This window comes from Semicossyphus pulcher, unplaced genomic scaffold (assembly GCF_022749685.1).
Source record: "Semicossyphus pulcher isolate SPU_LCO1_2020_fin unplaced genomic scaffold, fSemPul1.0.p SCAF_1, whole genome shotgun sequence".
Taxonomy (NCBI): domain Eukaryota; kingdom Metazoa; phylum Chordata; class Actinopteri; order Labriformes; family Labridae; genus Semicossyphus; species Semicossyphus pulcher.
The window spans coordinates 3,033,492-3,061,347 of NW_027211603.1; the positions used below are offsets into that span (position 1 = coordinate 3,033,492).

The following is a 27,856-nucleotide window of genomic DNA, read 5'->3' on the forward strand; positions in this document are numbered from 1 at the left end:
ACAACACATCGTACAGATGTGGGTAATTGTGGACTTGGTCTATCAGCTTGTCTTCAGAACTTTCTGCCATTGTCGTCCCTGCTGCTGTGTTGACCCTGTCACACCCCCTCTGCCTCTACACTGCCCCTACTGTTCATGTGCAGACTGCATCTCACGTACGAGTAGCTTTCTGTTTTGAGGACGTGCACAGCCGACGCTCCAAATGCATGCAAACACATAGTTAAAAGCAAGTATATCCCTGGCCTTACTCACACACACACAGCTGCAGGAGCGAGGCTGTGCTCATGCTAAAGAAGCATTTTTGTGTTGGTCATTTGGGAAACGCAGATTGTGTGCTATGTGGGATCAACAGGCAAGTTTATTTCAAGACAGTGTGTTTATGTTATTAAAAACTGTGTGTGATAAAAAGAGACCAAACCCCAACATTCAGAGCAGTGTGTGTCTTGTGCTGGAGTAGAACCCTGTTACACGGTTCCACGGTACACAAACATTTCTGTGTAGCTGCCTTTCAGTCGCTCTGTCAGACCTTCTGTCGCTGAGCATTTAATAATCAATCTTTTGAAAAGATGCAAGTATCTGAGAATCTGTTATTTCCAAGATCCTCTTCACTTAGGATTATATTTTAGACATGAACAAATCTTTCTTTGGCTTTGGACCCGACATAAGAACCGGTCCTGAAGCTTCCTCATCGACAGGGACAACCAGAGAACAAAATTATCATAATTATTTCTGTCTGCAGTTTGTTGATGTACTGCTTAACAAAATAAAGTTCACTCCACTCTGAAACTACAGTGTTGCTGTTCCATTCATTGTAATTCCAGCAGGTGATTTCATGTAGATGTTTTGGATTAAATTGAAGCAATGTTCTCAAAAGATTTTCATGAAGTAGTTCAACATTTTTAGGCTTTACGATGATTCATGAGAAGATCAATACCCCTCTCTAGGCAATAACTTTGGGGCCACAGCGGGAACTCAATTAGCTCTAGCTTAGCATGACTGAAACCCAGGATACAGCTGGCCTGGTTTTGTCCAAAGCACAAAAAAACATGCCTATCTGCATCTCTAAATGTTCACAAATGTATTCGTTATAACTCGTTTGTTTCATCTGAACACAAACAGGAAAATAAAAAATCACCGTGCTGTGTTTTAACGTTGAGCAACGTTCTGAAAACATTCCTCTCCAGCTGTGGTTCCCCAAAATATTGAACAATTTTTCGACTGGCATCAGAGGGTGCATTTGAACTCACAAAGTTGATGCAATGAGCCGACAGTTCAGAAAGATTTGTTCATGTTAAAACATCGACTGCTCTCAGATCAGAGGAACAGACTCTCTTTGAACGCCGTATATTCAAACTTAACTGGGAGTGTGCCTCAGATATTCAGAATTCCTCCTCTGTTATGATATAAAAATCTAAACATTTATTTAAAATAATACTAAAATTAAAAGTAAAAATTCATAAATGTACCCATATTTACGCCTACTTACTGTAATTCCCACATCACACAGAGGGAGAGTTCACCCTTCTGATCCCTTTGGCAATTCATACTGTAAGCGTGTTTAAACCACACAGAGTCTGTTCAGTGGTTCTGTTTCATTGTGTCCGGCCTGTGACATCAAGTCTTGATGCAGGTCTTCACTTATCAGCAGGGCACTGAGCTTTGGGCCCTCTGATTGGTCCTTCTCACAGCTCTGTGAGTCTTTGACCCCTGACCTCTGTGAGATCCATTCCTGAAAGCCCCCTCCTGCAGGGGGGGAGGCCCGGAGTCACCCGACCTCTCGTCCACGTTGCGCCCTGTCCACCTCCGTCCGCCTCCGTGCTGCGCGGCTCCTCGCAGAGAGCGTCAGACGCTGACGGAGACGTGGCGGGAGGACGCTGTGCGGCGTTTGATGCGTGAGCGTCGAGGTCTGGATTCAGACTGACAGCTGCACAGGGGACCCAGCAGCAGCCAGAGGTAGAGGATCACACAGGCCCAGCACGACGACATCTTCACCCAAAACGTAGACCAGCTGCCGTGGGTGAAGGTCGTCTCCAACACTGCCGACTCGTAGCTGGAGGAGGACAACATGATACTTTTTTTACCCTCTGCTTTACTGAGAAAATGAAATAAACTAAACCCTCCTCCCTCTCTGATCCTCTCCCCACTCATCATTTTTATACAATCCTGTAGAAATCACATGAAATGAGCAGGTCTGTTGATAACTAACCTGAACCAGTTAGTGAGGGTCATCATGACGTATAAAGAGGCCAGGAAGAAGACGAAATGGAAGAAGAAGTAGCTGTAGGCCACTCTCTGCGTCTCGTTGTGAATGACCTTCTGACATCCTTTGTTCTCGTCGTCCATCACAAACTCCTCCTCAGCTGAAAGAGACACATTCATAAGTCAGGACGTCTCACAACACAGCTCGTCCTGCAGCAAAGTCTTTACTAATACGACCAATATGGCTGATCACATAAGACACCAGATTTGACTGTTTTATCTGTAGATGCACAACGAGTTCCATTTAGAGTACAAAAGCAAAATGAATTTGGATGTAAAGCTGATCCTATCTTATTTTCTGTTTGTAGATAAAGTATGTGATGTGGTGTTAACTGCATCAGTACACACCTTCCTCTTCCTCGGGGCAGCAGAAGCAGCAGGTGGCTTTCTGGAACTCGTAGCGGTAAACTTTGATCATCCAGAACGGACCGAACACCTCCGCCAGGTACGAGGCTTCATTACTGAGGAGGGAATTAGATATAAACTCACACTCAGAGATGTAACAGTAAAAACATTGTTGTTTGGTTGTGAATATTTGAGCAGTGTCCTCACCATGCAAAGAGGACGCAGCAGTACATGATGGCTGCTCCGATTATGGCCACAGCGTTGCCTTCGTTCTGGATGCCATTTTGCCCCACACTGGGGTAACAGACGGTCATGTTCATGCCCTGATACACAACTGACAGAGAGGAACACAGCATGTTACATTTCATCACCGTATCATCCTGGGTAAAATGTCCTGGTTTATGTCTTAGTATGATGCTCATTTATATATATATATATAAGTCTGTTTCTGTGAAAGACAGTTAGTGTTGCATGCTGCAAAATAGATGAATAGATGATCTTTGATCTGAAAAACGTACATGATGTTAAATTCAGTGTTGGTTCTGCAATTCACGTAATCCATTATTAAGTTACTTTCTGTTTATGGAAATAAATCGCTGTATTTCTCTTTTCCTTTTATCGCCACAAAAACAGAAACTCCCTGAAGCTCTGTTTCGGTTTCTCTCTTACTTCTTGGCAGGTAGCTGCGTACCAGCAGAAGGTAAACACAGTTGTGTCAGCTAGCTTATTAAGCTAGCGAGATGTCAGAGAGGACAGCGTTTACTTCACATGTTGAATGTTTGGGTGAAAGGGACGAGAACAACATGACGGTGAAATGTAAGCTGTGTCTGGAGGATAAATGCTCGTCAGCTGTGAAGAGCTCGACTTCAAACGTGAAGAAGCATCTGCAGCTAAACACAGCTCCACAACACTGGTGGGACTAAGAGCCTGTGTTGTATTGTTGTCATGGAAACAGCTGTGCCTAACACTGTATGCCTCTGCCCAGTTCTCTGTCAGATTATTAGCATAATAAAGAGCTGTAAAGGTTATACTGCGTCTGTCATTCATGTTATCAGGCTGCAGAGTTACAGATTATGGGCTGTAAACGAGGCTCTGCAATGACGGTAGAGTTGATGCATTCAAAGGTAGACGTACAGCAGGCTACACGCCGTCCTCACAATATAACTCACATCTGTAACAAGTCACAAAAGGGGTTACATTTTTGGTAACGCAAAAGTAACATGTTACTTTTCTCAGTAACACAGTAACATTACGAGTTACTTTTAAAAGTAACGTTACCCAACACTGATTGTATTTCATTCAAATGCAGCAGTTTAATAACTCAGAAATCATTTCAAATCCTGAACGATGTGAGACCTTTAAACTACATATTATATTATGTAACAATTACACGACATTTTAATATAATCATTCAAAAATTTGGGTTAAAAATACGTTAAAAAAAATGGAACGCCTGTGTTATCAGATCCCAATTGTACAGACATGACAGTAAAAGAGAGAGAGATGCAACTTGGTGGATTTGAACCGAGGACGTCGCAGTTATAAGAAATGACATGAACACCAGAACAGGAGTCAGTTCAGCACACAAAATGACTTTTGTGTTAAGATGCCGACCCCACAGAGAAAAGGTGCCACATGAAGGTCAAGTGTTTGAGTCATTCTTTCTCCTTCGTTTCATTTCCTGGGAAATTCTTTTCCTTTCTGTTAGAGGAGGTCTCAGCTGCTGGGACTCTCCCCTGTAGACTCGCCCTCCGGACAACCTCTCAGGCGAACAGTGCTCTGACAAATATGTGCTGTATGCTCACACATGCATGTTCACAGACTCGCACACACACTCCAGCACAACGTCCAAAGGGTCGTTTCAGCCGACTGTGGATTCCTGAGAGACGTTTTATGTTTGTGTGTTGTGGGGTAAAAGGAGCCAGAGCTCAGTGAAAACACTGGCTAATTACAGGACTCAGATTATATTTTGCACACACACACACACACACACACTCTCACACACACACTCTCACACACACACTCTCACACACACACACACACACACTCTCACACACAAACACTCACACGGGTCAAGAGTCGCCGAAGGAAAGAGAGCGTGTCCTGCTCTTTGAGTTGCCTTTTCAATTGCACTCCGGACTTATTCTTTCTCTGAGAAACATAAAGACCACTCTGAATGTGTGTGTCTGTGTGTGTGTGTGTGTGTGTGTGTCTGTGTGTGTGTGTGTGTGCGAGTGTGTATGTGTGTGTGTCATGGTGAGGTCATAGAGCAGAATAAGCCTTCCGGGGACAGACTAGGCAAACAAGACTTAAGAAGACAGTAACGAGGATGGATCTCTTGGTCTCTCACACACACACACACACACACACACACACTCACAGACATGCGCGCAGACACACACACACACACACACACACACACACACACACACACATCCCCCTTGGCAGTGTTACCATGACAGGTGATGCACCCGTGAATTAAAGCATGTGAAAAAGGAAACTCAGCAACAGTAGGTAGAAATTAAATATTACAGAGCAGCAGAGTGTGTCAGGTTGTGTGTGTGTGTGTGTGTGTGTGTGTGTGTGTGTGTGTGTGTGTTTGTGTGTGTTGTGTGTGTGTGTGTGTGTGGTCACAGTCTGAAGTGAAAAGGTGTTTTTATAACAGACAGAGTGCATATTTTCTCAACAAGTTGCTACAATGTCCTGCACTGCCCCGGGACTCACACACACACACACTCAGAGACACACACACCTACTGTACACTCTCGTCCTGTACACACACACACACACATACAGGACGACTCTAAAGTTTCATACAATAACAAGAAAAGGCAAAGTCTAATAAATTTAAACAATTCTCAAGACATCAGAGCAGCAGAGCCAGAGAGGGGCGTTAAAGGAACACTCCACCAAAGACCTGCGTGTGTACTGCAGAGCTGTCCCCACTTGTAGGCTTGTAAGGTGCATGGATGAATTACATAACGGGCCTACTGAGCACGGGCCCAGGGGCCTCAATTAAAAGTCAATGAAACAACATAAAACAGCCACCAAAGATACAAATGCACCATCAAGAGACACAAATGATCACACAAAGTCACAAAGGAACCTTTAAATCATGCAAACTAACAAAAAAAAAAGGCAACAAAGAGACACAGAACAACTACAAAGCGATTAAAAAGGGATGCAAAATGACCACATACCGAAACACATGACTTCAGAGAGACAGAAAACGAATAGACACATAGCGACAACAAAGACATTGAAAAGTACAACAGAGAAATACTCATTGACCAGAAACACAAGACAAGACACAAAACAAGAACAGAGGGATGTAAAATGACCACATACAGAAACATGAGTACAAAGAGACACACGATGACTACAAGATACTACAAGTAACTACATACAGATGCAAAATTACCACAAAGAGACTCAAACAACTACAAAGAAAAACAACTAAAATAGACACAAAGACATGAAAAATAGCCGCTAGCCGATACAAGCATGCCAATTAGAAAGCTATTTTTTGAGCCAAGCACCTGACTCATAATATAACCTGTTGTGTAACAGTGTTACACTTTCCTTCTTTTTAATGCATCTTAATTTGTTCTCTGTCTATTCCCTGCGTTATGATTGGTGCAAACAGTTGCAAACTGACAATTGTTTGAAAGCCCTTCAAACATGAAGGTCTGACAGCAACACTTGACAAATCAATTACTGTTGTTATTTTACATCTCAGGAACATTTCCTGCCATCACAGCCAATGAAAATACCTGCAAATGCCAACACAAACCACATTCGTCCAATCGAAGTATCAGGAAAATACACTTAGATCTTAAACGGATATTTTTTGTTTGTTTGTCCTGTAACCTCTCGTGTAATGCGACCTTTCCTCGGCTGCATTAAAACAGACCAATAACCGAGTCTTTCCTGGCAGTCTGAACGATATATTGCACGTTATCTGTCCGTCCTCTGTGAGAACATATGTAATGACGCTGCCAGGTTTGTGTTCCTCTGTTATTATGTTGTCAATGGATCCATGAGGAATGTGAAACAAATATCCTTCAGTCTGCCCTCACCACAGGCCACCAGCCCAGCAGGCAGCATGTCAGAGCACATCTCATCCCAGATTATCTGTGTGTGTGTGTGTGTGTGTGTGTGTGTGTGTGCATCTATGTTTGCATGCGTGCCATTAAGATGTAAACCCCGGATAAGACGGGGGGCCTCTGACAACGTCTCAGTCATGTGGAGGCTCTTTGTCTTACCTGGAGCCAACAGGTGAGTCATTATGAGGAAATTAAAGGCAAATTATGGAGGATTTTACAATATTGATGTGTGTCTGCTGGTGCGTGTGTGGGCTCTTAGGTATTAAGTCAAAGCAGGACAGGATGATGAGGACCAACCAAAGATATTGTGATACATTTCACAATAAGAGCCTTTTATCTTGTGGTGAAAATAAAGGAGAGGTTCAGATTGCCACAATTGAAATTTATGGCCGGCGGTTATTAAAATCTCCAGACTATGAAGAGCAACAGTAAGAGATAAGGGTCAAAATAGACAGTGCTTGTTTGGCCAAAGCTTTTATGAATCTTCAGCAGTCTGAGTTGTCCACAAAGAATGCCTTTAAAGAATAATCCCCAGAAACATCTACACACGTGCTGTCTATGTCCTGTTTCGCCCCCGTATATACACGACATCCGATGTATGCAGTGTTAAATTTGGCAGCTATGAGATTTATTTCATGTCATGTCATTTTTGTGGCAATCACAGGGCTGACTCACAGAGACAGACAACCTTTCACGCTCACTCTCGCACCTATCAGCAATTTTAGAGTCACCAGTAAAGCTAACGAGCATGTCTTTGGACTGTGGGAGGAAGCCGGAGTACCTGCAGGTAACCCCTGCATGCACTGGGAGAACATGCAAACCCCACTCTTAATTTGAACTGGGACTGTGCAGCCCAGGTCCCAACCAAGTCCGGAGAAAAAATATCTGATTGTTTAGCTGCTAACTTCTCAGTGTAGGCGGGTGGTTGCTAACTTAATCTGAGCAGGCAACGTATAATGCTTTTAAGAGAGCTTTTACACTGCCTGCTGAGTCTGGAAACATCACTGAAAAGAGCGGTAAAATAACAGTAAAGTTGCACAATTAAAACAATGAGCTCAAAGAGGCTAAAACACTCTTTACACACTTTACGAGTACTCCACTTCAATTGCAATCAAAAAAGGTTGCATGTGGTGGAGCTCCTGCCTGTACCATATGTTTTTCTTTTAATCAATATCTACTAATGAACCTTGAAAAGTCTCCTTAAACTCTGTGCATGTCAGGGGTTTGTGTGTCAGTGCAAACACTGGACAGATACAGAGCTCAGGATGTCAGCGGAGCTGCACAGATGTGTTTCTGTGGTTCTGCTCTGTGTCTGGTTAGTTATCGTACCTTTCTCCGGCGGGCGGCTGGACAGCGCAGAGAAAGTGAGATACATGACGTAACAGCTGATGATGGAGGCTTGAAGGAGTCCGGACCGAGGCTGCTCTGCAAAGAGAGAGAGAGAGAGAGAGAGAGAGAGAGAGAGAGAGAGAGAGAGAGAGAGTCAGGGTCAGTATACGGTTTACTCTAATACACCCAGAACACACGACCTTATCCCATACTTAAAAACACTTGATAAACGTACTTATTTCCATCTCTGTAGCAGCTGTGTGTTCAATAATAAAACCCAAAAATGTGCTGGTGAAGCAGGTCTGCAGTCAGCGAGGAAACAGATAATATTAGCTTACATCTAATTATTATTATCTGCAGCAGCACTGGTTTCAACAGGGGGATGTTTGCATGACTAGAGATGCTGTAAGTGTTATTTCACCGCAGAGAGTCGATGACAGACGTACGGGTGTGTTTCATCAACTCACTCTGCTTCACGCACGGTGTGACGGCTATGAAGGACATGAGGCCGCAGAGTCCCAGGTTGATCCACAGCAGGGCCTTGTTGAACTGGCAGGCGATGGGGTGTGTGTAGTATTTGTACATGAAGGTGAAGGCCATGGTGGCGATCGTGTAGAAGAAGAGGGTGGCACACGTCACCGCCAGATACCAACGCTTGTTCTCTGCAGCTCCGGTCAACCTGAGAGCAAAAGAGAGGACAGAAGACAGAGTTTCAGGTTTGGTTTTAGGGGGAGACAAAGTGGAGTCGTCAGCGTAACAGAGGTAGGAGAGGTTGTGCAATTGGATGTTTTTGCCTTATGGGAGAAGAGAATGGGGCCATGGATGGAGCCTTGTGGGACGCCACAGGATAGATTGGCTGAAGAGAAGGTAATAATAATAAAGATAATTTGAAGAGCGACAGGAGATATTAAACAAATAATGCACTTTTGAAGCTACATTTGGCTACAGAGCAGCTGGATTATGACGTACATGTGGTCATGTGCAACTTTTAGTGTCTTCTGACCTTCAAACCCAGAGCAAGACACAATCAGGTTTTTTCTCTGTGCTGCTGTTCGTTTGTTTGTTACGTTTCCTCTCCTCCTCTCTGTGTCTCGCCTGTCACTGTCAGGAGAATAAGAGGAGTTTTTGAATGAGCGTTTGTTTTGGAAGAGGTCCTGAATTAATTAATCCTCTAAGCTGTTGTAGCTACAACTCTGCCCTGTTACAGCAGAGTTCAGACTGACGGCACACAAACGGCAACAGCTGGACACAGAGAGTAGCATCTGGGACGAGTCTGGCTGAACGAATGAGGACATGACACGAGAGACACAGACGGGACGACATGACGACAAACAAACATCCAAACAAACAAAGCAGTAAAATAGTAATGAAGGACAGAAAATCAAACAAACAAAGAAACAAACAGAGCGTAGCATTAGCTCAGAAAGAGCTCTGATTAGCTTAACGGCATCAGCTTTGTGATTCATGCTTCGCCATCAGTGTCTCATTCATCAGCTGTGCAAAAACCATCTGATAGGAACGTCCAATCATGTCCCTGCAGGTGCGCTGAAAGCATTGAACATGTCACGTCTCAAACTCAGCTGATACCTTCATGCTAACGCTGTTCACTGCAATAGCATCCACAACCATGGCAAACCTCCTTATCACTTAGTTTCTGGTATAGTTGACTTACAATAAGATGATTTGTGGATAAACTGATAAGACATATTTGATTTAGTTTAGTTTAAAAAAAAACAGGGTTTAAAGCTTTTTTCACATTTGATGGTTAAATAAATGTTTTGTGCTTTTGGACTGTTGGCTTGAAGACATTAAGGACTTGTGGGCTGTGGTAGATTATAAAAGGTGTTTTCCCTTCTTTCAAACATTTTACAGAAAAAACAATTAACTGACTGATCGAGATCATTCAATATAATTATTATTATAACTATTAATGTATGTTGGGGGTTAGTCGAGAGCTCCCTAAAAGGGCAAAACTTTCAGCCAAAACTGTAAAAACATTTTCTGTTAAAGATCAATTCATTCTTTAAAGCGTCTCTCACTAAAGAGAATGAACAAGTGACTATTATAAATATATGATTAAGGAAACAGAATGAAAGACGGAATTTCTGAAATAAAAAATCACCACTGAGTACAAAAGAAAGAAACCACAAACATTCAAATTCAAATTAGAACCACAAACTAGAAAAATATGACACAGAATCAGAGTTCCAGATGTTTAGAGGAGGAGATGTTGCGGAAGTCAATCTGTGTGATTTACAATCTAGTGGAATTTTTTGTTATTATTATTTGCTTTTATTTTGACAGTGACGGTGAAGAGATGACAGGAAACACGGGGAGAGAGAAGTCGGTTCTGACACGCAGCAAAGGTCCACAGCAGGACTCCAGCTAAGGCCGGCATTGTTCCTGGATGGCACCCATCACCAACAGAACTAGAAAAGCCCTACTTGTTTATGTGTTTTAATAATTGGAGTCATTTTTTTAAATCCATAAGGGGAATTTGTACTTTCACTTTATCTGAAACAATGTAATAAGGTAAATATTAGATGACGAGTTCAACCAGTCAATTTCTGGTCTCCTGTCACCACATTTTCTTTGCCTACAGTAAGCGATTTCCAACCTAATTGACATAAAATAAAGCATCATCCACTTGGTATCCTTCTTCACTGCATTCACCAATCAGCCATAACATAATGACCACCTGCCTAATATTGTGTAGTTTGCTCCCAAAACAGCCCTGAGCCATCGAGGCATGGACTCCACTAGACCGCTGAAGGTGTGCTGAGGTATCTGGCACCAAGACGTTAGCAGCAGATCCTGTAAGTCCTGTAAGTTGCGAGTTGGGGCCTCCATGGATCGGACTTGTTTGTCCAGAACATCCCACAGATGCTCGATTGGATCGAGATCTGGGGAATTTGGAGGCCGAGTCAACACCTTGAACTCGTTGTTCCTCAAACCATTCCTGAACCATGTTTGCAGTGTGGCAAGGCGCATTCTCCTACTGAAAGAGGCCACTGCCATGAGGAATACTGTTGAAGGGGTGTACTTGGTCTGCAGCAATGTTCAGGTAGGTGACGTGTCAAAGTAACATCCACCTGAGTGGCAGCACCTAACGTTTCGCGGCAGAACATCGCCCAAAGCTTCACACTGCCTCCACCGGTGTGCATCCTGGTGTCATGTCTACGCCAGGTAAGTGACGCACATGCATCCTGTCATCCACACGACGTAGAAGAAAACGTGATTCATCAGATCAGGTCGCCTTCTTCCATCGCTCCGTGGGCCAGTTCTGATATTACCTGCCCAATGTAGGTACTTTCAGTGGTGGACAGGGGTCAGCATGGACACCCTGTGCGGTCTGCGGCTACGCAGCTCCACACGCAACAAACTTCTTGGACCACTTTTGGTAGATACTGACCCCTGCAGACCAAGAACACCCCACAAAAAATCTGTTTTTTCCCTTGGACTCTTCTGAGCAATGTTAAAAATGAATCTGCGTTAAGGCAAATTTGTATTAACATGATTTTTGCGTGTGGACAGCTACACATGAACCTCACATTTGAATATTAAAGCATTAATCTGGTGCTGTAACACTCCACTCCTCTGCTCACAGTCTATCTACCAGATGTTCGTCTGGCTGCAGAGATTTAATCCCATTCGGACACATGACTGTCAGAGAGGTCAGACACTGGTGTTGGGTGATAAAGTCTGGCTCGTAGTCAGTGTTCCGGTTCATCTCAAAGGTGCTGGATCAGGTTCAGGTCAGTCCAGTTCTTTCCAACAAACTGGGAAAAGCTTTTATTTATGGTGCTGGAGAAACACAGTCTAAAATGATCGAATGCTCTGGATCAAAATCAGGACAAAAGGCCTCAAACCAAGAGAGGGCAAATGTATTCAGGTCACATCATTCCCACTCTCACAATGTACAATGATGCATACTAGAGACAATATTTGATGTGAAAAACCCTGTGACTCACCAGTTCTTGTTCCAGGTGTGTGCAAAAGCTGTGATGAGAATGAGTTGGATGAGGATGAAGGCAAATCCTCCCACCACTCCAACATAATGCCAAGCTGAGAGAAAGAGAGGTAAGAAGATAAAACATAGTTTGATTTATTTCAGGGAAGTAAGAGAGAGAGAGAGAGAGAGAAAGAAAGAGAGAAAGAAAGAAAAAAAAAAGAGAAAGAGAGTAAATCATAAAGCCACTCTGATATCAGGCTCGTATCATCATCAGATTTATTGTTCCAAAACAAAGTGAAGTCAAGCTGCAGAGATTTATGATCCAATAACTCACAGTGAGTCAACCTGAGGGAGGAGTTCAGGAGCAGCTCTCTGCTGCCCTCTGGCAGGACACAGAGGGGAGTGCACTAATACCACCATCACTTTTATGCTCAGATCAGTATGGAGGTCAATCGCCACCAGTGAGATAAAAAGAGAATATTTAAGTCATTTTAATAAGAAACTTTATAAGAAATTATTAATAATTCAAAGCTTTCTCAAAATAATGACTAGCATAAAACTTAAATGAATATCCTGGACTTGCATTTACTTCACTCTAGAAACTCACACTGCCTTCTTTAGGGACGGGCGTCTATACGAGACGGGCCTTCAATTATTGTTGTACAAAACTCTTGGACAGAAAGATGTGGAAAACTACGAAACCAGTGAGAATATTTACTTTATACAAAATTAGGCGAACATTAATTGCAAATCACTAATGTGATCATGCTCTGCGTGACAGCGCTTCACACCCACCTGCTGCACTGTGAGAGAGAGAGTGAGGGAGAGAGGCAAAAATAATGACTTAAGAGTGCTACACACACACGTGGGTCTGTGAAGCTTAGGCATATCAGTATGCTTTGTTTGTTACGGTAAAACTGTCACTTAAAAGACGGAGAAAACATCTTGGTTATTGTTTTTTTTCTACCTAAATAAAGCTATAAAGCAGCACGAGCAGCAGAGTCCTTCCTGACTCTCCTGTCACTCACTGTGTTGTAAATTTCTTTATCCTTTATCCCTATAATCTGACAGAGACTGCTGTGCTCGCATGCTGTGCTTCCACGCGCATATATTAGTGCTGATCGTTCACCATCTTCCTCCCGCCGCTACGGGCCTTTTGACCTTCTACTCGGACATATGTTCAGTTTCACTTGTTCTCTCACTCTCTTGGGGTCAGCGGAGAAGTGTCTCACTGCTGCATCTTCTGCTTTTTGTTCTGCAAATGTGACACCTGACATTCAGGTCCTTGGCGACATGTGGCGTTTGAGTGAAGGGAAAAACACGGTGCTTTACTGCACAGAAAACCAGATACACAATTAAGATATACAGGCTTCTGATTACGACCGGCGTGCGAGTAAAAGGGATTCAATTGGGATCAGCGTTTATTTTAAGTTTTACGGTACTTGTCGAAAACTGTTATGCTGAGAAGTAATTCAGAGAAAGTTTCTCACTAAAGTAGTTTACGTGATTTTTTTTGTTTTCCAGCACACCGGCTGAAAAGAACCTCCGTATCATGAATCCCTGCAGACTAACAGAAAGCAGCTCCTCACCATGCAGGAAGGACTCTGTGGGGATGAAGAAGGCAGCGGTGCACGTCCCCAGCAGGGTGATGAACTTCAGGAACCAGAAGCTGCAGGTCAACGTGAGGAGAGACGACAAACAGAACACAGACAACTTTTCAATGCTGTTGCTTTTCTTTAAATCAGTATAAACTGAGTTATAAATACACACCTTTTTTTTTTTACAGGCATTAATCTTTAATTTAGACATTAATCGAGCAATTTGCTACGATCAAAGAATCCCAGATGGAGTCTTTAATCAAATCCCTGCATGTGACTGTGACTGTCTGCTCTTAAGGAGGACATGCAGGGTTACAGCGGGGCACTGGGTCACTCCCTGCCCCGACAGAGCTGTAAGAGCGGTCACCTTTGCCAAAGACCCTGACGCCTTTCACCGAGGCACCGATAAGACTTGTGAGTAGATTTAAAGCAGAGAAGACCAACGATCCAGTCTTATAAATCCTAATCCTGAGCTACGTCAGAGCTCTAATCGACTGCAATGGAAAGTGCGACAACAAAGAGCTTTAAATAGAGACGAAGCCCGGTCGGGTGAGCAGTGAGAGAGTATTTAAAGAGGTGTGTATTTAAAGGGAGGTGTGGGAACTTTTCTGGATGGGTTCTGATTCAGGGAAGTTCTATAAAAATGTCTCTAATCTGATCATGTTTTTCTCTTCACGAGCTTCATTTAGGATTTGCAGGAGAAGGAGGTGGAGTTAATGTGTGTTCGGATTCATGTGTGAAACGTTTTCTTCAGGTTTCAGCTAAAATGTTGCAATGTAGACATTAAACTCTTTATGACAAACTCAATTCAGTTTCCCTTTATGTCAATAGATTTCTTATTTTGATTTATGAATCATGATGTTATATTTTATATTTTAATTCTGTGCAAATACAGGCGTCCCTCGTTTCTGAGTCTAAACTGAACAGTGTTGCATTCATGAACATTTTGGTTTGGACAAAATTAACTTGCAGAATGAGGAACATATTTGACGCGGTAAACCCCGGAGGACTGACCCGTTGTGTATGAGCGCTCTGAAGTCCTGACTGGACTTCACGTCTATGAGGAAGATCGCCATCATCAGGTAGAAACAGGAAGTCCCGAAGCAGACTCGGTAGACGGCTGAGTAGCCCACCAGCATCTCACAGTGGCCCCCGCCGTGCGCCTGGTCACATACCACATTAAAGAAAGGCACCTGAAACACACACACACACACACACACGCATTGTAGTTTGTACTGTAATAAAAAGAACGTTTCTGAGGAAGCTGAGGTGATTCAGGAGGGTATGATGATGATAAAATAGCTTGAGTACATGATCGTCTACTCTACTAAGTTTTCTAAATCAGAAACCAGAAAAGCCTTCATGAAAATATTATTGATCCCATAAAATCAGGCAGTAGATAATAATGAGAAGGTTTAGTTGATATTTGGGTCTACTTTTTAAAAGTCTAACGCTGATGATGATACTTTTGCATCATGAAATATCTTCTCATAGCACATTTCATTTCATCTGCTGAAAGTCAACTTTTCCTCCACTTTCAGTCATTTCTGCATTAAAAGTCCTCGGCAGTAAGAAGTACTCAGAATATCTACCTTAGTGGAAGTAGTAAAAAACAACAGTGTAGAAATATTGTGTTTGCGAGAAACAGTCCTGCATTCAAATACAAACGTTTTCAAAGTAGAGAAAAACTCTGTTTCATAGAAAAGTTGTCCAACTGTCCAACTTGCAGAAAATACATTTATTTGCTCGCAACGTTTTGGTACTCGACCTTCATCAGGCAAACATACAACAAGTTTTATAATCAAATTAAATACTTCGAAATAAAAGTATTTGTGCAGAATACACATGTGCACATCACTTTAATGTTGCAGCCTGCAAAGGTTGTGCTAATTTAAACAATTGTACAGACTGCCGGGCTGCTGAATCTCTAATAGTTTATAATAATTCATTTGTTCATTATATGTTGTGTATGAACAAATCTAAATCTGAGAAAAAATAACTGACGGATAAAATGTAGTTGAGCAGAAGCATAAAGTAGCAGAAAATGTAAATGCTGAAATTGAAAGTACAAGCGTGATACTTCAATAAGTGTACTCGGTCACTTCCACCACCGGTCCTTGGTCAGAATTGAACCATAAACACAGTTGTCTGTATCTTAACCACAGGTCACCCAGATGCCCTGATGCTAACCTGATATTTTAAACAGCTTTTGTCTCCAGATCATCAAAAGGTTAATTTACGTTCAGTACGTCTTGAAGCTCAACAGGAACGGGTCCTAACGTGATGTCACTCTTTTATTTCGCTGTTAACCTGTCTGTCTTTCATGCTCTCTGCCCCACAGCGCTCGCTAAGGGTTATGTATTTTCTTTTTTGGCTTCTTCATGTATTGACTGCATTTTTATTTCATCAGCTGACAACTAAATGTATCTCTGATGTTTGTAGTACTCTCTTTTCTTTTGTCTGCTGGGTCTGTCGACATGAAGCTGAGTTCAGGACATTGGCAACAGAACAAGAGTACTGTAAAATCAATCAAGTTATTGTTCTTATTTCTTTGTTTTGCTGTTTTGTTTTGGACCAATCTATGAACATGTCATGGAGGATAAGATGCTCTTGCACTCACGTTTTCCCTGACAAGCTCAGAGACGGTTTGGGACAGCATGAGGCAGGAGACGGCACAGCTCATGATGTGGAACAGGGTGTACATGACCCGCGTGCTGGTGGATGATTTCACCGGCGGACAGAAGGCACAGCAGAGCGAGCAAGGGGCCGGTCCACAGCAACAGCAGATCTGAGGAGGAGAGGAAGGCGGATCAGCATCAAACCCAACACACATGTTTAAAAAAGAAACAGGAAACATCTCGGCAGGAAGAGGGGAGGAACACGTGTTAATAATATACATACATAAGACCAACAAGATAAAAGTGCACTGATTTACTTCACTTTCCTCATAGCTGCTTAATGTGTCTGCTTAAAATATCTTGCATGTTTAAAAAGGAATTTATTTTTATCCCATGTGCCCCTTAAAACAAAAAGAAATCAAAACAGCACAGGAATCATAATAAAACTGGGAATAACATCAAGTAAGAAAATGATAAATTGGAGCGGATCAATAAATCCCAGCAACATGTTAAATATTCACAAATGCTCTCCTACAAAAGTAAGTTTTATGAGGAGTTATAAGAGATGCGAATTAATGTAGCATGTTGGTTCTAAATGGTGGAAAATTGAGGTAAAAAGCTACTTAAAATGTAAAGTAAGTTGCTGCTCAACCATGAACCTACAAAACTTCCTCAGTCATTTAGTGTTCAGATGTTTCAGACACTTAGGGCCTGTGTCCGGCGTTTCTTTTGCTGGCAACGCGTATTTTCTATACAAAAGCAATGCAGTTCAGCGTTTCTAATGCTCAGCTTCAGCCGTTCAAATATAGAAGGGGCGGGTATTCCGATATCAAATTTGTCAACAACAATGGCGGAAGGAAAACTCATCCTGGCGGTCACTGACAACCCAGTGATTTTTGACCTCTCCTTGAAGGGCTACCATGATTAAAAGGCTAAAACGTTCAGAGATGTTGCATCGTCAGTCAGGTTGTCAGGTGAGTGTCTTTTTATCAAGTTCGTATTTCTATTCACAAATGACGTTACCTACCTTACTTTAGCCGTTGTTGTAATACATGTTAGTGCTTTTCATTGAGCCCCATTTAAAACAGGCCGTCCACATCCCAATTCTCTCTACAAAAGGAAGACGGGCCTTCTGAGCCTGAAGGGTCAGAGGTGGTGATGACTCTTTTGAGGCCCATGATTTAGTCACAGAGTCAGCTAACCCTACTCCTTTCGTTTTTTCGAGGGTACAATTTCCCGGTGTACAGCTGCAGCTAATGTCAGGACACGATTCCTTTCCACTGTTTTCATGTTTTCGTTGTAAAATTGCCGCAAATATTCAGCATACAGAGCAATTTAAAACAGACTTAACGGTTACTACCGAGGGAAGCGGAAGTACCGCCAGACAACTTTCGTAACCTAGCAACAGAAAGCGCCGGTGCCAGCTCGTGGGCGCTGCCAGCATAAAGAAGGACGTTAGTGTACACAGTCTGTTCTTTAGTTTGTCATCCCCTCTTTAAAGGCTTCATGTTTAAAAGTGAGTGTTCATTATCAATGCTGTCTCTCTCGCAGTGTTGACTGTAAATTAAAGGCGAAAATGATTAACTAATAATTTAAAAGACCAGACTTGCTCTCCAGTTTTAAGAGAGACTAAATCATGTTTTAGGTTTTAAATATCACAAACTAAACAAATAGCCTATGTCTTCTTTGTGATGCAGTATGTGTGCCCAGGACCTCAAACTCAAACTGTCTGAAGACGTTTGGAGGTCAGAGCATCAGACAACTCGACACAGACTGAGGGTTTGGCAGAGCGAGGGTTGGCCACAGATTAATCTAATGAGTCCTTCAGCATCTGGCCGGTTCTGATTCTGATAAAACGGGGCTGCGGATGACTGCATGTAAGCCCATCACCGCTGATCCTGAACTAAATCTTAGGAGGCAAAAACCTGCACGCACATCTGTCTGCGAACTCTGCAGATTATAGTCTGGAGGTCTGTCTGCAAGATCAGGGCCACACGAGGAGGAGACATGGCTTATGCTGTTGAAATGTGAGGGACATCACGTAAGGTGAAATAAATGCAGCCTGAGAGCTCTCCATACTGCATAGTATTTATGAATGCTCTTTCAGGGAATCCAGATATTAATAATCATCATGTGCATGTATAATCTGATGGATAAGGCTGAGGGGATAATCCAACATTTTCTCATTGAATGGAAGACTGAATGGAAAGAGAGATGCAATCATGTACAGTAGAGCTCAAACATGATTGGACCCTGTGTCAGGTCTATTCAGGTCATTGTTATGAGAACAGTTTCTGTCCCTTCTGTCTCAATAACCAAAGAAAACACAGTGTCTGTTTGGTGACATTTTCTTTTTTTATAGCTATAAATTTACACATTAAATCTGTTTCTTCTGACTTTATTTTTCTTTTCTTTCTATTTGTAACTTTTGGCTCCTTGTTTTTTAAGTTTTCAGTGTTTTTTTTAATATAAAACTCTCTATAAACCTAATTTTACTTTATATTATCTGAGAGAAGTTATTTGAAAAGTGTTTTTTTTTGCCTGGAGATCATCACATTCACAGCCACAGTATCAGAAAATAACCTACTTTCTGAATTTAAAGGCCGCCGCCATCACACGCAGCGCACAGGACTTACAAAGATTAAACACATGACATTTTGTTGGACGCACAACCTAATAGTTGCTATTTTTTATGTTTGTAACATAAAACAAATCGCCGATTATTCGTCCTGTTACTAACAAGATTCTATTTGTAATCAGGATGTTCTGAATCAAATTTATAAACCCTGTTGCTCAAGATGCCCTAAATAATATACCAAATAATAGGATTTTCCGTTTTGTTTCAGCAGCCTCAATAAAGCAGGCTCTTTGTTGAATTAAATATCTTCTGTTCTAAAAATGTTTTTGAGCCACATCACTGTGCAGACAGCCTGCGAGCGTCCTCACTGCTGCACATGTCTGTGCTCTGGCCTACTTTATAATACATAGTGATAGGGCTCAAACGTAATACACCAGGTCAAATAGTACATAAAGGCCAAACAGCAGTGTGTTAGGTCTGATATGGAGACTACATGTTGATCAATAAGGAGAGCATCCTTCATCTTTTTTAGCTCCTGGTTCATGAAGGTTTAAATTCAAACACTGTGCGTTTGTAAAACAACACGCCGTCTCTTTCGATCAGGATTTGTTCAGCTATATAAAGCATATTTTCCAGAAACACAGAGCAGGACTCGCTCCTGTCCAGTTGTTTGTTTGTGGACGATTAAAGGATCTCCTGCATCTTTCCAAGTATACAACAAGCTAATCTGAGAGCTAATCCTGGCTGAATGACAAACTGAATGCACCAGCGATCCAAACATACACTTCAGCATATACAGGAGAAAGTCTGTGCCTATAAGAAGTGTTGACGTACAATCTACAGTGTTCCACTTGTTGATTTCAAGAGTCAGTGCATTGATTTGGGTGAAAAAAGGAATTTAAGTGTAAGTTATAAATGATGGGACAAACTGATTACATGCACACGCAGGTGTTGATGATGGAAGTTATTGAAATGATACCTTCTTTTTGCAAATTGAAATATTTTTAATGTGGATTTCTGGAGGTTGTACTTGCACTAACTGGGCCTTAAACTTTGATATACTATCCATACACCCTTTGCAGTCTGTGGTGCAGTCTTAGGTGCATCAGTTGATGTATATGTGCAAAGGATTGTGGGTTAGAACCTCTTTCTAGCACACCTTAATGTGTGGAAGTATGGACACTGGAATGCACCAATCATTATTAGTTTACCAGATGTTCTGTGGACAAACGGGGCCACAAGCAGGAAACAATACATTTCCCAGAGAGGTGTGCTTGTTTACTTCATGCCTTTGTGATAAAACCATTGAGAGTTTGATCCTGGATTTTTTAAATGTTCAAACAAAGTTTATGGATAAAAGATTAGGCTGTCAACATTGTGCATGTGGCTCAGTGGTAGAGTCGGTCGTCTCTCAGTTGGAAGGTTGGCGGTTGCATTGTTCTTGGGCAAGACACTGAACCCCTAATTGCTCCATGAGATTGGCACTTTAGGCCGCAGTGTGTGAATGTGAGCGTGAAAGGGTGAATGTGACGTGTAGTGTAAAAGCGCTTTGAGTGGTCTGTAGACTAGAAAAGTGCAGACCATGTTTGTTGGAGTAAGTCCTGTGAAAACAAGAATTGATTGATTCTGTCGTTAGAGTCTGCAGCCTGTGAACTACACATAGACACAGCAGTGCTTGAGCTTAATGCTAAAATCACCATGCTAACAAGTTAACAATGACAATGTTGACAAGTTCATGTGTAGCAGGTTTAATGTTACCATGGTCACAATCTTAGCTTAGCATGTTGCCATGCTAACATTTCCAATTTCACACTTAACACAATGTGGGATTTATCAATTATGCAGGTTTTTTGTTCATAAACCAACTTATTGGATTAATCTAAAATTTTGACTGAAGATGGAGCTAAATGAAATAATGCTGATCACCTGGCCTATTACAATTCACCTTTCTGTCAGGATTAATTTACATACAGCCACATCGCATGCTAACAAGTCCAAAGCATGATGCAGAGTTTGTTGTTCTGAAAACTATGAACAAAGCCCGTCAGTGAGACATGTTACTCACTCCTCTTCAACACTTTCACTACAGTTTATTTTCGCTCACCGTCTTGCTGCCCAAAATACTCACAAGCTACAAATGTGGATTAATCCACTGCTGAAAATAGTCCCCAACAAATACACAACTTCCTCCTGTTGAGTAACATTTTCTGCAAACTGCAGGTACGAGCTGTTCTCTGAATTAGTCTTGACACGTGTAACCTTTCTTTGAACTTTGATTTCTCCAGTAGGAACCAGTTTGCTTTCTGCTCTGGGTTTGGAAAAGTTGGAAAGGACTGGGAGCTTAAGTAGCACGTGTTGGTGTGTTTGTTTCACCATCCCACTCACTGTCTCCATCATCATTTAATGATGTTACTTAAACACTTCCGACAGGCTTTTCCAAGAACTGTACACACAGCTGTGATTAAACAAACTCAAGGACTGTGCAGTCGTGGACTGAGCATCCATCAGTCAAAAACAAATATAAATATGATGCAACACTAAAGACAGGACAGACAGGAGACCGCTGATAATCACATCTCTACAGAAAACATGACCTTACTTTATAAAATCCAAATTCTTTTAGTAGAAAATAATTTTAAAAAGTCATTATTTTGAAAGCATGACACGTGCTTGTAATGGAGCTATTTAGGGTTCTTGAATTATTACTTTCTATTTAATTAAAGATCTGAATATTTATTCCAACATTCAGTATCTCAATAAATCAAAATACTTCAGCAGCATTTTAAATAATAATATTATTAAGAAAATTCTTTCTTTAGTTCATGAAATAATAACTAAACAGGAGAACAAACAGAATCAGCACCAAACTGACACCAAACAGCCCAACAAACTCCAGCTGCAGTGTGTGCCTCCTGCTGCTCCTCAGCTCTCACCTGATAGGCCACCATGTTGAGGAAGTAGTTGTAGACGCCGCTGCGGTTCATCCCCTGAGTGGCCGACATCGTGCCGTTACACTGCTTTTCCTCGGCCGCCCTCACTCTACATTTGGCCATGAACTTCTAGCTCTAAGGGCTTCTGTCAGTGTGCTTTTAAAGATGGCATCCTCACATCCTCAGAGAGGCCGGAACACAAACTTCTTCACAGTTCTGGTAGAAAATGAAAACAAAAAGTAAATCCCCAGAGTCCAGCAGCTTGTCCCTGCACGCTCCTTCTGCTGGATTAGCAGTAAATCTAGTCCTGCTGGGATCCCCACTGCAGCCGACAGCCTCAGCATGAGCGCCGCGTCAGCTGCTCCCGTCCAGCCTCACAGGGAAAGAAGCTGTTTTTCTGCACACATCCTGCGTGCTTTGGCTCTGTCGCTGAGTTGGGTAGTGCCAGAAAAGAGGGAGAGGTGGTGGCGAATGCCCGGTGCTCTCCCCCACAGTCTCCCCCCTCGTCCTACCCGGTCAGATTAGGCAGAGAGTCTGACAGAGGAGGAGGGGGTGAGGAGGAGGAGGAGGAGGATGACAGGGACCATGTGTCAGTCCCATCTGTCCCTCCCGTCCCTTCCCCCCAGCCAGTGCCACACAAACGCAACAGTTGAATGGGATTGGGCAATACTGGAGTTTAATCCAGATTTACAAAATTAAACAATTACGTCCTGTGATCTCTCGATGCCTCACATCTCTCTGCCTCCCACCTACAGACCTCCCCTCTCCCCCCTCAAGACCCCTTCCAAGTCTGAGAGTGTGTGTCAGTCACAGAAAGAGGCCACGTCCATAATCCCGACAAGTTATCACGGCCGCATTACGACCCAGAAACCCGGGACGGACCGGGCTGTCTGTGGGGCTGCATTACGAGATGTGCTCACAGATTAACAATAAACAGGCCAGTGGGTTTATTTGGTGCTTTAATGGAAGAACACAGAGATCTAGAAACTCATATTTGAGCTTCAAATTACACTTTTAATCCACTATTATCATACAAGGTCAGCTAATGATATTAAGAGGACCACTTTTACTTTGAGAGTCATAATCAAATTTAGCATCCAAGCTCTCCTGCTGCTCTGGAATGTCTGCAAATCGAATGTTCTCTACGTTCCCACGGCCTCCTGTGTGTTCAGGTCTGTCTGAGTGTTTTCTATTGCTATTAATCATTTTTATTCTTCGATCTGACAGAGGGATCACCACTCAAAAGCCTTTATTTGCTTGTTAAAACATTGAATTGTTCTCTTTTTTTTATCCGGAGAAAATGAACTGATATAAAAACAGTTTGTAGCTGGAAAGCTACAGTTTATATTCTCCCAGCAGCAGGGAGATGAAATGTTATGTGCAGTCGCTGTTATAAGCCTGAGTGCAGAGGAGAGAGTCGGAGCAGATTTGGGTTAGTGTGCAGGGCGGAGCGCCGGATAATCCTGTCGTTGTTCAGCCGTCCTCTCAGGCAGGATGACCTTCATCAACCCAGACGGGACATTAGCTGCGCCCTCTTACTCTCTCTGGGTCACTACAGACCATCCTTACTGAGACAGACAGTCCTAACTGAGACTGAGACTGTCTTCACTGAGACACAGACCGTCCTCCCTGAGACAGACCCTCCTCACTGGGACAGAAACCAGAGACTGTCCTCACTGAGACAGACCATCCTCACTGAGACAGACAGTCCTAACCGTGACTGAGACTGTCTTCACTGAGACAGACCCTCCTCACTGGGACAGACCACCCTTGCTGAGGCACAGACTGTCCTCACTGAGACAGAGACCATCTTCACTGAGACAGACTGTCCTCACTGAGATAGACCATCATCACTGAGACGTCCTCACTGGGACAGAAACCATCATCACTGGGACAGAAACCATCGTCACTGAGACAGACTGTCCTCACTGGGACAGAAACCATCCTCACTGAGACGTCCTCACTGGGACAGGCCGTTCTGGCACTAAAAACCAAAAAACGTTTGCTGTTTTGCTTTTTTTGTTCTGATGTTGATTGTTTAAAAACTAGGCCAACAGCTGCACAGCGCAGTGGAATGACGCTTTCCCACAAATAACTGCAGCCACTTTCCCCTACAGTGTTAGCGATTAGCAGAACGAGTTATTCTTAGAGACTGTATTTACAGACATGTAGAAAAAACAACAACCAAAACAAACCCCAGGCTGGCCAGGTTCACTTTCAAGGAACTGAGTAACAAACACCAGGTCACACAAGTGGAAATGTCAGCCAGTTAACTCTCAGCTAAGAGGCTTGGACTTACAAAAACAGTGAATGAAGACTTTGAACCGCGGAGCAAAGCAATGGTTGTAGGATTATAAGTGTGAGGAGCTGATGGAGGCAAAGGAGCAGTGAGGAGGAGCTACAAGGCACCTGTCTAACAACAGCTACAAACACAATGTCATGTTATCTTATATACACCGATCAGCCATAGTATTATGACAATAATATTATACCTAATATTGGGTGGGCTCCCCTTTTGCCACTAAAACAGCCCTGACTGGTCTGCAGCTAAGCAGCCCCATTCGCAACAAACACGGCCAGGCGTCGCTCACCATGTGCATATATGAGCGTTGGCCACCCATGACCCTGTCAACAGTTCACTGGTTTTCCTTCCTTGGACCACTTTTGGTCGGTACTGACCCCTGCAGACCGGGAACACCCCACAAGAGCTGCAGGTTTGGAGATGCTCTGACCCAGTCGTCTCAATTTGGCCCTTGTCAAAGTCGCTCACATCCTCACACTTGCCCATTTTTCCTGCTTCCAACACGTCAACTTCCAGGACAAAATGTTCACTTGTTGCCGAACATATGCCACACACTGACAGGTGCCACTGTAATGACATAATCGATATTCACTTTACCTGTCAGTGGTCATAATGTTATGGCTTATCGGTGTACGTTTAACCAGCTAGAACACAAAAGAGTTCTTTCACCTATTTAAGTCAAAATTTACACCAAAGGAAGATCTACATTTAAAGCAGGTGAATTTTATTCCTGCTTGCATCTTGACTCTGGGCGGTAATACTGGTCAGTTGCAACGCTTTGGCCCAATATCTAAATGGACTGTACACACTGATGGCAATGACCTAATGGCAATCTCCAATCAGTGTCTATGCACATTCATACCCATTGGCTACGCCTTCAGGAGCAATTTGAAGTTCAGGGTCTTGCGCGTGCGACATTTCAACATGTGACCTGTAGCAGTCAGGGATCGAATGCCCAACCTTCCAATTGAGAGACGACCAACTCTACCACTGAGCCACAGCCTCTCAACAACTACAGGATGGATTGCCATGAAACTGTGTTATGGACCCAAAGGGATGAAGTCTTTATCCAGAACCACCATGAGGCTGAGTTTTGTGTTTTTAGGGGAAATGTCTGAACAACCATTTGTCCTAAAATGTGGTGCAGACACTCGTCTCCCCTGCAAAGTTAGAACTTTGGTGAGCTGGAAGTAGATGACTTTGGAGAGACCAGCGAGAATAAGATATATTTTGAAATAATTTACCTGAAAAATTGAATCCAAACACATTAACTTGCCTTACATATGCTGCAGGACGATGTCATCACCAACTGTATCCACCAACCTTTCTCTGCCATTATTGTGCGATTAGCCTGCTAGCTTTAGCTTGAGGAACACCCCACTAGCACAGTCATTATCATCCGTTGGTATGTTAAAGTCGAGGTGAAATGAAAAATGTCAGTTTAATCCTTTTAGATCACATCCCCGGTAATATTGTGCATCTATTTGACAATATAGGCCAAAAAAAAATACAGAAAATCCATTTCTTCTTATTCTTATATCAAAATCCGATCCTTTTTTCTTCCGGTAAAACTAACTTTCACGCGTGCTTACGTAAGTTAGCACCAAACAATTTCAACCAATCAATCTGCAACTTTTAGCCGCAGAGCACCAAGAACGCTCGGTCAGTTAGCTAGCTACTGCGCTGTGGAGAACGTCTGTCTACGCCCACTTCTCAACGATCAAATCAAATCCCTCTGATGATATGTCCCGCCTGCACGTCCTGTTTCACTCGGAAACACGTCACGATACGGAAGCTAGATACTCTCGAAATGCCGTTTCAGCTGGACTTTAACAGAATGCTAATTTTAAACAGCATGTTTGCATTATCATCTTGGGCATGTTAGCATGTTGATATTAGCATAATCTCAAAACACTGTTGTGAGTCCCTAGCAAGGCTTTAGTCCTGTTTGTTCTTGAGTCTTGACAATTAAGAGAATAAGAGAATCTACGGCTAAAAATCAGAAGCATGAACTGTTAGAAAATGTTCAACATGAAAATGAACGAGCACTTTACATAAATAAGAAGTTGTGTGGGATAAATAACTTTGCTGTTTATAATTTAATTGTTAAAGTATAATAAGATTAAGATTAGTTAAGATAAGTTAAGATAATAAGTATTAAGTATTCTTAATTTTGTTTGAATATTTGTTTGATAAAAACATCCTCTTGGTTAAACAACCATGTACTCTATGTACTGCAGCTACACTTTGTGACAAATTTTAGGACCAAAATCGTCCCCACAAGCTTTAAAACAGCCATCGTTCCAGATCACATCTTTATTCTCCCTGTTGTTTATCCCGTCCAGCATGAGCGGGTGTAAACCAGTAAGTCCCAGTGATAAACACGTGTTGCTGTGAGCGGTCCAGGCAGGGCATTCCTGGGGGCCCCTTTCTCTCTCAGATAATTACTGCTGCCTTGTGGGAGAGGAGGAAGTGCCAGAGAGGACAAACAAAAGCAAATAAGCGGATGCAAATCGCCGCTTGAGTGAAAACGCTCAATCTATGGCTTCAGCGGGCTTGCGCAATAACAGTTGGCTAAAATCCAAACTTGCTTACAAAAAAAGGACAAGAAAAATCACCCGTTCAGAATTCTGTTAGGACTCCTTCTGAGCATAACAATGGAGTAACGCTTTTTGACCAACGTTGTTGTTTGACCTGTTTGAAATGTAGGTGAATAAAAAGCTGGGGGTGACATGTAACTGTAAAGCTGCCAGCAGTAAGAGTTGTCCCTCCCATAGGAACACAATGAACCCATTCATAAGGGATGCATGACTGAGTGAACAACCTGCTCATATTTGACAAATGACTCAGAGGACGGACCCCTCAAAGAGTCCGGAGAGATTTAAACTATGACACGTTCTTTAACTCACTTAAAAATGGATGAAATTTGGTGAAATGTTTTTTTATTCCTCTGACCTGAAGTTTAATCTTTGTGGATCTACATTTATAATCTACGTACGGATTATTGTATGATAAACACTACACGTCCAAAAGTATGTGGACATCTATCTAGAAATGTAGAAGTATTGGGTGTATCCATCCATCCATTATTTATTCCAATTATCTTGTTCAGGCTGAAGCCAATCAAAGCTGTCTCAGCTGGGCGAGAGGCGGGTACACCCTGGACTGATCGCTATAGTCCATCACAGGCTGACACAGAGACCTTCCACCCTCACAGTCACACTCACGGGCAATTTGGAGTCATGTCTTTGGACTGTGGGAGGAAGCCGGAGTACCCGGAGGGAACCCACGCATGCACGGGGAGAACCTGCAAACTCCACACAGAAAGTAAATCTCTTAAATCCCAGTCTCTCACCTGAGCCCAAAACAAGCTTCCCGACATCCCGTCCCTGAGGCGATGACAGCTCTACATAGTCAGACAGCTGTCAGTCATACAGCAGGCTGAAGGGGTTGGCGTGATAACAGCGACGGCCCTCCTGCCCTGGTGCCATTCCTCTGGCCGCTCCCCACCACACGCATACTCCTGCAGGATGAACCAGGAGAAAAGGAGAGTACTGGTGTGGCTTTCTATCCTGCTCAGGGCTGAAGGCGCAAGCAGGTTTCTCTTACCTTTAATCTAATTATTGGTGGGTGGATTGACGAAGCTCAAGGACACGAAAGGAGCGGAAAAGTCTGGAGACACAGGAAATCTGCTGCAATCGTTGTAGGGCTATTTGCATTGGAGAGTAAACCTCTTAAAACAAACAAGAATAGACCGAGGAGGCCCCAAAGTCCACATAATCCAGTTATTGTTGTTTTCTTTTCTTCTCTTGGACAATAACAAAATAGTTACACAAATA

General features: G+C 42.7%; 1 protein-coding gene across 1 annotated transcript; it reads right to left on the reverse strand.

The window, feature by feature from the left end:
• Nucleotides 1-1,842: 1,842 nt before the first annotated feature.
• Nucleotides 1,843-21,838, reverse strand: serinc4 (serine incorporator 4). The gene is made up of 11 exons (XM_069663239.1): nucleotides 21,719-21,838; nucleotides 16,210-16,377; nucleotides 14,604-14,782; nucleotides 13,581-13,660; nucleotides 12,011-12,104; nucleotides 8,507-8,718; nucleotides 8,040-8,135; nucleotides 2,812-2,938; nucleotides 2,608-2,720; nucleotides 2,207-2,360; nucleotides 1,843-2,050 (listed from the first exon to the last, which is right to left on the reverse strand). Exons 1-11 carry the CDS (start codon nucleotides 21,836-21,838, stop codon nucleotides 1,843-1,845), a joined length of 1,551 nt encoding a protein of 516 aa, XP_069519340.1.
• Nucleotides 21,839-27,856: the final 6,018 nt, after the last annotated feature.

Excerpts from the sequence above, each read along its gene's own strand:
- serinc4 (XM_069663239.1), bottom strand. The coding sequence starts at position 21,838 with ATGGCCAAATGTAGAGTGAGGGCGGCCGAGGAAAAGCAGTGTAACGGC. Across the intron at positions 16,378-21,718 it reads TCAACATGGTGGCCTATCAG|ATCTGCTGTTGCTGTGGACC; the intron begins GTGAGAGCTGAG and ends TCTCCTCCTCAG. Across the intron at positions 2,939-8,039 it reads CAGCCGCCCGCCGGAGAAAG|TTGTGTATCAGGGCATGAAC; the intron begins GTACGATAACTA and ends CCTCTCTGTCAG.